Source organism: Lepus europaeus, chromosome 4, assembly GCF_033115175.1.
Source record: "Lepus europaeus isolate LE1 chromosome 4, mLepTim1.pri, whole genome shotgun sequence".
Classification (NCBI taxonomy): domain Eukaryota; kingdom Metazoa; phylum Chordata; class Mammalia; order Lagomorpha; family Leporidae; genus Lepus; species Lepus europaeus.
Window position 1 is genome coordinate 139,310,927 of NC_084830.1, and position 12,999 is coordinate 139,323,925.

Genomic DNA, 12,999 nt, shown 5'->3' on the forward strand with positions numbered 1-12,999 from the left:
TTTCTTTGAAAAAAATCCACTGGGGATTGCAGAATGAAAAATAAGACTGGTCAGATGCTGGTCATTGCTGAAGTTGGGTACTTGGAGGGTCATTATACCATTCCCTCAACTGTTAGATGTTTGAACTTTTAAGAAAAAAAAAAAAGTGGGGCAACTTCATGCAGTATTTCCTCAGAAGACAGGTTACTGTCCAGAGTCACCAAGCTCTCAGAGACGCACATGAATTATTGAAGGGAATCTAAGAGGCGAGGAAGGCATGGAGTGTGGAGAGCAGGCGGGCACGGGCGCAGGTTTGGGCCAGGCCACTCTGCCCGCTCCAGGGGCCCTCACTGTCTCCCCCCGGCCCCCTGCCATGCTGACCGTGGTGGTGGAAGTGGAGCTGAGCAGGGATTCAGGTAAGGAGCTTCATAGTCACTCTCAGAGAGGTGCAGCCCAGTGGAGCCTGTAAGGAGGGGAGGAGTGCGAGACCTGCACAGGGTGGGAAACTTGGGCACTGGTGGGGGCAGGACCCAGCAATCCTGGAGCTCCATTTCCCTCCTGAGAGTTGACCTGAAGTCTGCCTTTTTTAGGCTCTGGGACCTGTGGCCCCACCCTCCTTCCAGAGGGGCTCAGGAGCCTCCGTCTGCGTCAGCAGGGGACTCTGGAGACTCAGGTAGAACGGATGGGGGGTAGAGGAAGGGTGAGGAAGAGGGGATGACACTGCTGACCCCTGCACTGCCTACAGGAACAAAGCTTCATCTTTGACAGAGTCCTGGGCACTGATGCTGCTGTGGTAAGGGGTCTGACAGGGTGATGGGATGAGGAGGAGGCCAGCCAGTCCCTGGGTCCTGGGGTGGTTACTTCCGCCCCGGCCCCTTTGCTCAGGGGAGGCTGGGATGGGGCACCTGAGCCAGGGAAGTGTGCCTGTGTCTCCCTGCAGGAGGCAGAGCAGGAGCTGCTGGCACGAGTCCAGGCCACCCTGGGCTCCGTGAGCCAAGGGTACAGTGTGGCCCTGCTGCTCCGTGGCCGGGAAACCGAGGCACCCCGACTTGTGCCTCAGGTGAGTCCCGGGACACAGACCTCATGCTCTTTCAGATTTCCAAGAACCTTTCCCTTCCTCAGCCCAGCTAGACTACATGTCCCTCCCCTCCAGGGTGGGGGGCTCCTGTGCTCCACACAGGACATTTGCTAATGACCAAGGAGGATGAGCGGCTGGGGCTGATAGGATGGGTGGTGTACATAGATCAAGTATCCATGATGTCTAATCTTCACAGTTCTTGGTACTAATAATAGTAATAGTGATAGTGATAGTAATATAGTTATAGTAATAATACTAGTAATAGTGTTTCAGTGCAAACACTGGAAATGATTGCTTGATGTGAACGTTGGGGAGAGGGTTGGGCTCTTTGTGTTCTGGATGCCAGGTCCCCAGCCCCCCAGCCAGGGCCTGGCACAGACTTCACCGTCAGGCAGTGTTGAAGGACAGGTGAATCTTCTCTCAGTCCCCCGGCTCCCTTTCTCCACTCCAGCTGCTGCACCTGCTGTTTGAAGAAGCTCAGCCACTCAGCCACTCAGATCCTGTGCTCAGTACTCTTAGCCTGGTGCAGGTGAGACACCTGGGGGAGCAGAGAGCAGAACCTGGGGACTCAGGGCCAAGCCTGTGGGGAACCAGAAGAGCTTGGCCCCAGCTGCACTCTGCAGCTCCGCAGTGTGACCCTACCTCTCCAGGGTTCTCCTTCTCCCTGACTGCTCTCCTCACCGGAGCACGAGGTAGGGGAAAGGCTCAGTCTGTAACAGGAATGCTTGTGTGACCCCAGCTCAGCCCCAGCGGGAGGACCAGGGACCTGCTCTCCCCAGCGACGGAGAACCTATCAGTGCTGGACGTGGCCCCTCTGGGCTTGTGAGTATTTGGGGGCTCGGCAGGGTCTGAGGGTGCTTGTCTTAAGGCAGGACTGATATGTTCCCAGGACTCCCTACCGCCCTCTTCACTTCTTCCTGCATGGCCATCCCTGCCACTCCTCTCATCCCATCTACAGCTCTGCAGCTCTACCCCCTACCCCACATCCCGAGTTAGCCACTGTCAGTCGCACTGGGTGATTTCGAGCATCTTACTGAGCAGGACTTCATTTTCTCCATCTGTAAAATGGGGGCAACTCCAACTACCTTGTCTCCCTCACTGGGCAGATCACAGAAGAAAGAGTAATATGATGAAGAGGGGAGGTTTTGCGGGGAGGTCTGCTGGACCTGGAGCCATTGGGAAGCATCTTACAGGCTGCAGGGACCTCTGTGGGCTCCCCATCCAGCTAGGGCGCCAGATGGGGACTTGGTGCTCTGGAGCTGAACTCAGCCTCTCTTCCTCCAGGGTGGGGGAAGGTGCCAGTGAAGTGGCGGTGTCTGACTCGAGGGCTGCCTCGGAACTGTACTTGCAGGCCACAGCTAGGGAAGGCAGGTGAGCAGCCGAGGGCAGCTGTCAGCCCCCAGCCCCTGGGCATTGGGCCTGAGCCTCCCTTCTACTCCACAGGGCCTGCTCTCTGCTTACTCTCACCATGTCCTGCCCGGGGCCTGACCCTGCGGAGGGGGCTGGACCTCGGGGCATGTGGCGAGGGGCCTTGCGGATCCTGCAGCTGCCAGGAGTTCCGTAAGTCTGAGGATGCCTTCTGACTGCATCGGGGGTGGCTGGGGGCTGAAGTATGGATGTAAAGGCCCAGGGCAGCATCGAAGTCTCTCCTCCTGACAGTTAAGGATAGCCCAGACCTGGGCTAAGACCCTCTGTGGGCAGATGATGTAGCAAAAGGCAACAGGGTTGAGAATTAGAGGAACCATAAAATAAAATTAATGTTTCCAGGGACTACTTTTTCATATGCTCATAAGCACACCACGGGGCATCTATAAATAGTCTCTAAGTACTTTTGTCCAATTTTTTGATTTTCTGGGTTTTTTTTTTTTTTTTGACAGGCAGAGTGGATAGTGAGAGAGAGAGACAGAGAGAAAGGTCTTCCTTTTTGCCGTTGCTTCACCCTCCAATGGCCGCTGCGGCCGGTGCATCTCGCTGATCCGAAGCCAGGAGCCAGGTGCTTCTCCTGGTCTCCCATGCGGGTGCAGGGCCCAAGGACTTGGGCCATCCTCCACTGCCTTCCCGGGCCACAGCAGAGAGCTGGACTGGAAGAGGGGCAACCGGGATAGAATCCAGCGCCCCAACCGGGACTAGAACCCGGTGTGCCAGCGCCGCAAGGCGGAGGATTAGCCTGTTAAGCCATGGCGCCGGCCTGTTTCTTTCTTTCTTTTTTTTTTTTAAATATTTCTTTTCAGCCACTTATGATCTAGCAGGCTGAAAATGTGGAAAGGACATAAATTTCCAAAACCAAGATGGAAAATGCCATCTGTTTCCTGATATTGCAAATTTTGCAAATTGACTTGACATTATTATTTTCTATCACCAATTCACATTAACTTTTTTTTTTTAAAAAATATTTATTTGAAAGGCAGAGTTAGAAAGAGGCAGAGGCAGAGAGAGAGAGAGAGAGAGAGAGAGAGAGAGAGAGAGAGTTTTTCCATTCACTAGTTCACTCCCCAAATGGCTGCAACAGCCAGAGCAGAGTCAACCTGAAGCCAGGAGCCAGCAGCTTCTTCCAGGTCTCCCATGTGGGTGCAAGGGCCCAAGGAGTTGGGCCATCTTCTACTGCTTTCCCAGGCCATAGCAGAGAGCTGGATTGAAAGAGCAGCAGCCAGGTCTCGAACCGGCGCCCATATGGGATGCCAGGACTGCAGATGGTGGCTTTACCTGCTACACCACAGCGCTGGCCCCTCACATTAACTTTTGAGCACTGAGCAAAGGATAGAAAATGAAGCATGAAGACATGGTTACCTGAAGTTTTCCATCTCAGTTTTGGAAATCAGAGAAAAAAAAAAGGGGGGGGGGAGTACCCTAATTCCAGACAATTCTAAAGTCTTGTCTTTATTTTATTATGTAAAGGACCTTTTCTAATAAAAAAGAAAATCAGCTTTTAAAAAATATAACTTACAAGTCAAAAGGTTCATTCCTCTAAAATGTATAATTTTGGAGCCTTCAGTATATTCACAAAGTTGTGTGTTGATCAGCATTTTCTAATTTTAGAACTGTTTCCTCACCCCAAAAAAGGGAATCCAATCCCATCTGCAAGCATTCCGAGCCCGCCTCCCACTCCCAGCCCAAGGCAGTCACTAATCTGTAGATTTACCTATTCTGGGCTTTTCACATAAATGGAATCATACAATGTGTGGCCCTTTGTATATGGTTTCTTTCACTTAGCGTAATGTTTTCAAGCTCATCCATGTTGTAGCATCAGAACTTCACTTTTTTTTTAATTGCCCAATAGTATTTCATGGTATGGATTTACCAGATTTTGTTTATCAATTTATCTTTTGGAGGGCGTTAAATGTCACCATTTGGGCTATTATAAATAATGTTGCCATGGGCAGTCATGTCCCAGTTTTTGTTTGGACATATGTTTTCAGTTACTTTAGATTCCAAGATGCGATATTGCTGGGTCACATGGTAACCCTATTCTTAACTTCGTCTTCATTGAGGTAGAATTCACATAACATAAAATTAACCATCAACCATTTTATAACGTACATTTTAGTGGCATTTAGTACGTTCATGATGTTGTAAAATTCTCTAGTACCAAGACAGTTACATCACCCCAAAACTAAATCCTGTACCCACTAAGCAACTTATTTGTACTTCCCCTTTCCTCCAGTCCCTAATGACTACTAATTGGTTTCTGTCTCTCTGGATTTACGTATTGAGGATGTTTCATATAAATGGAATCATACAAGATGTGACTTTTATGTCTGGTTTCCTTCGAGTACCATCAGGTTTTTAAGATTCATCACATTATAGTATATTGTCTTCATTTGTTTTATGGCCTTCATTCATTTTATGTCTGAATATTCTTCTGTTATATACATCATTTTGTTGAAACATCTATCAGTCAGTGGGTATTTGGTTTTTTTCACCTTTTGGCTATCGTGAGTGGCACTGCTATGAATATTCCTGTCCACATACTTTAACATTCTTTTTCAATTATTTTGGGTAACTTTGAGTAGCAGTTTCATAGCTATCATCCTTGTATTGTTCTTCATCTAGGGGAAAGCTTTCAGTCTTTCACCATTGTGTATGACATCAGCTGTGGGTTTTGCAAATATGCTCTTTATCCTGTTGTGAATTTATTTCTTTCCTATCTTGTTGAGTATTTTTATCATGAAAGGGTTTTGAATATTGTCAAAGGTTTTTCTGCATCAATTGAAATGGCTGTGTAGGTTTTCCTTTAATATATTAATGTAGTAAATTACATTGATTGATTTGCAATTGTTGAACCATCCTTTGATTCCTGGGAAATCACACTTGGTCCTAGTGTATAAATTTTAATTACTTATTTACTTATTTGAGGGGAGAGAGAGAGAGAGAACCAGAAGTAACTTTATTTTCTTATTCGGAGTTTTTGATTAGTGACTCAATCTCTTGTTATAGGTTTATTCAAAATTTCTATTTCTTCTTAAGTCATTTTTGGTCATTTTTGTCTTTCCATGAATTTGTCCATTTCATCTACGGTCTCTAATTTGTCAGTCTACAATTGTTTGTAGTATTTTCACAAGTCTTATTTCCATAAGGTTGATAGGAATGTCCTCACTTTGATTTTAGAAATAAATCTCTCTCAAACTTCTGTTGATTTTTAAAATATTTTCAAAGAAATAAACTTCAGTTTCATTGGTTTTCTGTATTTTATATACCTTATTTTATAGCCTCATCTTTCAGCATGTCCACTGTTTGCCTCTCAATTGTTGCTTTTGTTCCAGGTAACTGTGGCTTGTTTTTTTGTCTTTAAATGTTTTCAGAGAACATCATCCACAAAGCCACTCTGCCCTGATAGAGTTCAGAGATATGTAAAACAAAAAAAAGTCCCTTTAGGTTGGTGCTGCGCCTCACTAGGCTAATCCTCCGCCTGCGGCACCGGCACCCCGGGTTCTAGTCCTGGTTGGGGCGCCAGATTCTGTCCCAGTTGCTCCTCTTTCAGTCCAGCTCTCTGCTGTGGCCCTGGAGTGTAGTGGAGGATGGCCCAAGTGCTTGGGCCCTGCACCCGCATGTGAGACCAGGAGGAAGTACCTGGCTTCTGGTTTCGGATCGGTGCAGCGCGCCAGCCAAAGCAGCCACTTGGGGGGTGAACCAACAGAAAGGAAAACCTTTCTCTCTCTCTCCTTCTCACTAACTCTGCCTGTCAAAAAAAAAAAAAAAAAAGGAAGTCCCTTTAATAAGTTCTTTGGGGGAAAACCAAGTCAGTCAAAAAGGACAAACCCAATTCCAATTTCCAATTGGAAACAAGAGCCACTCAGTTTACTGCCGGTATTGTGGTGCAGCAGACTTAGCTGTGGCTTGTGATGCTGATATCCATACCAGAGTGCCGGTTCAAGTTCCAGCTGCTCTGCTTCCAATTCAGCTCCCTGCTAAGTGCCTGAGAAGGCAGTGGAAGATGGTCCAACTACTTGGGCCCACATACAAGACTGGATGGAGCCCCTGACTTCAGCCTGGCCTCACCTTGACTGTTGTGGCCATTTGGGCAGTAAACCAGCAGATGGAAGATCTCTCATTCTCTCTCTGTCATTCTGCCTTTGAAATAAAATAGATTTTTTTTTTTTTTAATCAACTCTGCTCCCTTCAGAAACAGATTACCCCACCAGAGATTGGGCTTGCTGTCTTCAAGACTATCTCTGTATTGGGGAAGAGGATCAGACCAGAAAGTTATATACCACACTGAAGTTGCCTTTCCTCCGGCTAAGCATTCACTTGGTAGCTGAAAGCCTTTGCCTGTTTCCAAGAGTTCTGATAAGGTTGATTCTGACCATTTTTGCCAGGTATTTCTGAGGAGGGACGGATCCTCAGGGGAGCCTAACTTTACCCTTTCCACAGAGGTCACTTTCCTTTGCCTATTTAAAAATTAACTTGTCTTTATATTATTGAGTTGTAAGATCTCTTGACATATTTTGGATACAAATCCCTTGTCAGGTACATGATTTAAATTTTTTAAAATAATAACAAAATAAAGATCAATATAAAGTTGCAGTTGTGTCTACTGGTACTCAAAAGTTACTGGAGATAGTGAGCTTTTCTGTCGGAGTGTGATTCTGTCCAGTTTCTTTTCCCATCAGCAGCAGACAGCGCCTTTCTTCCTCTCTCCCTCTGGCAGAGACTGCCCCCTGCTGCAGGTACTGGCTGGTGAGGTGACTGGTGAGGAGGTGGAGGGCTGTCTGCCCTGGATTGTCTCAAGGCTCCTGGAAGGAAACAACTACAGTGGCCTACTTCTTCGCCTGGACCCCCAAGGTGACCTGGAGGAGTGTGTGTGTGTGTGTGTGTGTGTGGTTCCTTGGGAAGCTCTGGGATCTGGCTTTAGGCCTGATCCATCCTAACTCCAGCCCAGGGGGACACACAGAGAGAAAGACTGATCTCCTAGGAGTTCAGGAAGGTCCCAGGGTGGGTAGGATGCCAAAGTCCAAGCAGGAAATCCAAGGTAAAGGCAGTTCTCACACTTGGGAGACGTTCAGTAGCTTACCAAGGAATTTTGCACAAATACATTCAATTCTTGCCACAATCCCATGAAGCAGGCCTAATTCACACAAGAGAAAAGGCTTAATTTATAGCTCAGAGAGCATCCGATACATTTAAAAATCAGTCCTCTGAAAGCAATGTCAAAGACTTAGAGAAGGTCAAGGTGGGGGTACAGATCAAATAAGAAACAGTTGATAGTTACTGAAGGAGGATGACAGGGAGATGGATTTCCTATGTATTGTGTCTGCTGGACGTTTTCCATATCAAGAGTAAAAAAAATCTGACCTTCTAACTGTCTCCAAAACCAACAAAAACACAATTTAAGTTCCAGATATCTTCCTGTGTCAGGCCCCAATGAATGAGGAAGATAAGCTGGGGCAGCCCACACCCTCAAGGATAAAGCAGCAAGGGGCAGGCATGATTATCTAGAGGCTAGTTTGGGATCCTGATTAAGAACACTGGCTTCAGTGTCAGACAGCCCTGGCTTGAGTTTCAGCTCTGCCACTCACCGAGAAGATGCCTGCCTGACCTCTCTGAGCTCCTTGCCTCATCCGGGAAACATGGGGGAGGCAGGAGAGATTACACCTGCTGCCTCACTGGAGTGTCGTGTGGATAAAAGCAGATAATCCAGAAATGGCTCTGGCATGAGGCCATCAGCACATGTAAAATCCTAATGGAGATTAGATATTTTTATGAATAGCACCATTAATAAAAATAAAAAAGCATTACAAGCAGCGTCCTTTGGAGTCCACAGGAAGGAATGATTTACTGAGTCTCCCCTTAATAGGCACCTCTTTGAGCTTGCTCCAGGCTGCTTTGTTGGGGGCCTCGGAAAGGAGGATGCAGGCAAAACAGGTGAGGCCCACCCTGTGGGATGCAGTAGAAGAGGCCAGGGTCCGCAGGGCTGGCCTGAAGACTCTGCGTTTAGGCCTCCTTGGGGACACACTGACGGAGAGCCGGCTTAGCCAGCTGGGCAAGGCCCTGCGGGAACTACAGGTGAGTCAGGTTAGGCCTGTGGGCACCCGGGAAAGCATCGGCCAATGTCCACCATGAATTCTCCCTCCATAGGTGGTAAAAGCCTGGAGTCAGCCCCTGAGAAGCCAGACATTCCAAAGGGCCAGAGCTGAGGCTGGGGGGCTCCCAGAACCACAGGTATTTTTCTCACCCAGCTTTTCCAGAACCCCATTTAGATATGCTTTCCTCTCCTGTGTTTACAGAGCACCATGAGGCAGCCCTCCATTCATTCACTGATTTATTGATTCCCAAACATTTAGTGACCACCCACTGTATGCTGGGCACAGCCCTGGGTATTCCCTGTCCTGTGCAGCTGACGATCTGCTGGGAAAAAAACATTTTAACACCATGATCAGTGCTCTGAAAGGCTTCTAAAAAACAGTGTTCTCTGGGGCATCTAAGTCTTGGCAAGAGAAGGAAGGAAGATTTAATGGAGGAAGTGATTCCTGAAGGGGGTCAGCAAAGATGAGTGAAGAGCATTTCAGACAGAAAACAACAGGCAGAGACTCAGAGGTAAGCAAGTGCATCCAAATGGCTCCACTTGTGGAAGAACAGAATTTGAGAGTCAGGAGAGAGGGCCTGCAAAGGAAAGCAGGGGACAGGCCACACAGGGACTTGTAAATTTACTGATGTGTTTGGATTCTGCTTGAAGGTCAAAAGCGAACCACTGAAGTATTTTAACCAGGGAAGACAACAATGTTCCTACGGTTCAGGTGAGTGAATTCACACTCAGAAGAGATGTGAATAGGCCATAGCCACTGGCATAACCAGAGGCAGCAGAGATGCAATCATACTCCAGACCCTAGAAGCCAAATACAGTGCTCCTTCATCCCATTAGGCATGGCCTTTCTTGTGCATAAAGGGGTGCTGTGTGCTATGATGTGTTGTGGATGGTTGAAACTCTGCTCCTGCCCAACTTCTCCTGGTCCTTCTCTTCCTTTTTATTTGAGAGGTGGAGTTACAGAGGGAGAGATGGAGAGAAAGGTCTTCCAACCACTGGTTCACTCCCCAAATGGACGCAACAGCAGGAGCTGGGCCGATCCAAAGCCAGGAGCCCAGAAGTTTCTTCTGGGTCTCCCAAGCAGATGCAGGGGCCCAAGCACTTGGGCCATCTTCTACTGTTTTCCCAGGCCATAGCAGAGAGCTGGATCAGAAGAGGTGCAGCAAGGACAGGAAGTGGTGCCCATATGGGATGCCAACTTAGGTGAAGGATTAGCCTGCTACACCACACCATGGGTCCCTTTACTTCCCTTTTCATGGTTATTTGCAACTTGTGTTTAGAGCCCTGGACATTAGGCCCAGGCATTAGGCATGTTAGTCTCCATTTACTAAGAGGTGCCTGAGTGCTCAAGGTTCTGTGTGCATTGCTTATCTCATGCTCTCTGCAACTTTTATCAGCTCTATTTTACAAAACATGGAGATGCAAAGGGTTAGTCAATTGCCTGAGGTCATACAGAGAAGAAAGGGAGGGGCCAGGACCCTGATCCAGTTTCAAAGCCCCAAGCTTAACCTGTATTGTTCTAGGAGTAAGAGTACAGAATTGTCAGTCTGTGATAGATTCAATAGCAAGCCAGAACGCAGGCCTCAAGGGGAGCCTAAAGGTGATCTGGGACATGGGGGTTATGGGAAGAGTGGTCTTCTTCACCTATGGTATGGTTACTTCCATTTTCCTTTAGCAGCAAGAACAGCAACTCTAGGATCTGGGCTCCCCCCACAGCACCCTCGTGGGGACACTGAGGAACAGGTAAGACCACACGGACTCCAAGAATGATTGACCACTGAGCCGAGTTGCAGAGCTCAGCAAATCTGCCTTCTGTTTACCCTGCCCTGACATCATGGAGAAATACTTACTGGGCAAGTCAGGAACCCTGAATCCCTCAGGGAAGAGAGAGGATTGGGGCTATTTTCCCACTGGGTTGGATTAGGGGCAGGGGTCCACAGGCTCTTCCAGGCCAGCTAGGTCCTGAATTTAGTTCTGGAAGCAGCCCTGACAATGAGGTTCTATTGGAAAAGCTGGGCTCTGTGTCTCAAAGCTTTGTGCACACATGGGCTTCTGGCTTAGCCTAGATTGATGCTACCTAGGCCCAAAAGGCCCCAGATGTGGCCTTGCAGTTCTTCCTGGCCCAGGCTCGGAGGCAGAGACTACGAGAGCAGCACCAAATTCGGATCCAAGAGGAGCTGAAGCGTTTGGAACAAGAGGAGAAGGAGGTGGCAAGTGAACAGGACAAAGACCTGATGACTGAAGAGGTTAGGAGGGTGAAGGAGGGGCCTGAGGCTCTTTGTAACTGGGCCAGGCACTGTGCTGGGGGCTGAGACCCAGCATCAACCGCAACCAGTGGGCTCACATTTTCTCTCACGACCCTCAGTCTTGCAGGCCACAGATGAGGCAATTCTCATGCTAAGGGCTGGGATGGGGGATCTGGGGGCTTGTGGGTACAAAGAGGCATAGCTGACCCAGGCTGGTGTGGATCAGAGCAGAGGGCATCTAAGTTGAAACTCAAATGGCAAACAAATCAGCGAGAGAAATTCACTAGATTCCCAGCTCCACAAAGGCATTTTGTGTTGCTTATATATAGGGGTGGGGAATACTTTTTCTGCTAAGGGCCATGTGGATATTTATAACATCATTCATGGGCCATACACAACTATCAACTTAAAAATTATCCTGCTACAGACCTACCTAACTTCAAGCCCTGCCTGTGGTTGCCTTGCCAGGGCCAGACCAAATGATTTCATGGGCTTTAGATGGTCTGCAGGCTGGACATTCCCCACCCCTGATAGACGCACTCAGCAAACCTAACTTGTTTGAACAAATTAAGAACTTATGTACATGGCATGGGGGAGGAGAGTATGTTCTTACAACAAAACTGTATGAGCAAAGCTCCAGAGGGAAGCAGTAACTGAAGGGGTTCTGGGAAGCACCAGCTGTCCAGTCTGGCTGGAGCCGTGTGTAGTCAGGGCAAGGCTAAAGGCACAGGTGTATGCCACACTGCTGGGTTTGGATTTTGCTTCCAGGAAAATATGAATGTGCCATCTCATTCTATGTCCCCCACTAGCCACAGGAATTTGGGAAAGTGAGGTCACTTGTCTGATCCAGTTTCCAAATCCATAAAATGGTCACAACCCCATAAGGAGCTAATACACAAAGTATTTAGCACAGAGCCTGGCATATGGTGGCACTCAACAAAGGGTACATATTGTCACTGAAGGCCTGCGAGGCGAGGCAGAGGTGGCGCCGGGAGCAGACAGTGCTGAGGCTCCAGCTGGGTGCCCTGCAGGCAGAGCGGGACGGCGCAGAGCAGGACCTGGCAGCTCTCTATGACCTGCACGTGCAGGCCACCCAAGCTCAGACATGCCACATGCTGCAGGTCAGTGGGGATGGAGGGTGTGCCTCGGGCTGCTGCCACAGCTGGCTGACCCACAGGCTTCTCTGAATTTGGGCACAGGTATTCCGAGCCTGGCAGAGGCTGTGGGAGGAGAAGGCCGTGACTACAGAGCGCCATCATCGCAGCCTGCTGGCTGGTGTCCTGCAAGACAACATCAAGCTGGCTACACAGAATCAGGAGCTCCAAGCCCAGAACTGGCAGTTCCGGCAGGGAACAGACTAGGTGTATGGGGGCAGTTCTCTCTCCTGTCTTGAAGGTCCTAGAAGTGAGAGGAAGGTGGGACACAATCAAGTTAACCCTCATTACAGATCATCAATAATACTAGTAACCATGTCTCACTGTGCCAGTCTCTTAACACCCAGCATCCACTATTTAGTTTTTTTCAGCTGCCTTATGGGTAGGTATTGTTTGATCCTCGTTTCAGAGATGTGACAACTGAAGCCAGGAGCGATTAGCAGCCTAAGGACAGTCAGTGATTAAGTAGCAGCAGAGCCAGATTAAAAATCAATTCTGGCCATGGTTCTACACTGCAGATAGTAGCAGTTCAACCTTTCAGTGTGCATCAGAATCTGGGAAGCACTCAGGGAGCTTGTTTAAAGTGGGAAAAAAATACTCCCAACCTCTCCCCACCCCAAGTCTCTTATTTTTTTATTTTTATGTATTTTTTTAAAATTTTTTTGACAGAGTGGACAGTGAGAGAGAGAGACAGAGAGAAAGGTCTTCCTTTGCCATTGGTTCACCCTCCAATGGCCGCTGCGGCTGGCGCATTGGGCTGATCCGAAGGCAGGAGCCAGGTGCTTCTCCTGGTCTCCCATGGGGTACAGGGCCCAAGCACCTGGGCCATCCTCCACTGCCTTCCCGGGCCACAGCAGAGAGCTGGCCTGGAAGAGGGGCAACCGGGACAGAATCCGGCACCCCGACCGGGACTAGAACCTGGTGTGCCAGCGCCGCAAGGTGGAGGATTAGCCTATTGAGCCACGGCGCTGGCCTCCCAAGTCTCTAAGATTCTAATAGGTCTGGGGTAGGCCAAACACTATT

At 48.6% G+C, this 12,999-nt stretch overlaps 1 protein-coding gene across 1 annotated transcript; it reads left to right on the plus strand.

Moving 5' to 3' along the window:
* Positions 1-256: 256 nt before the first annotated feature.
* On the plus strand, positions 257-12,183 carry LOC133758798 (uncharacterized). The gene is made up of 14 exons (XM_062189942.1): positions 257-395; positions 570-652; positions 920-1,039; positions 1,509-1,586; positions 1,797-1,879; positions 2,342-2,428; positions 7,203-7,336; positions 8,349-8,557; positions 8,630-8,713; positions 9,228-9,288; positions 10,252-10,319; positions 10,658-10,822; positions 11,785-11,943; positions 12,022-12,183. Exons 1-14 carry the CDS (start codon positions 257-259, stop codon positions 12,181-12,183), a joined length of 1,632 nt encoding a protein of 543 aa, XP_062045926.1.
* Positions 12,184-12,999: the final 816 nt, after the last annotated feature.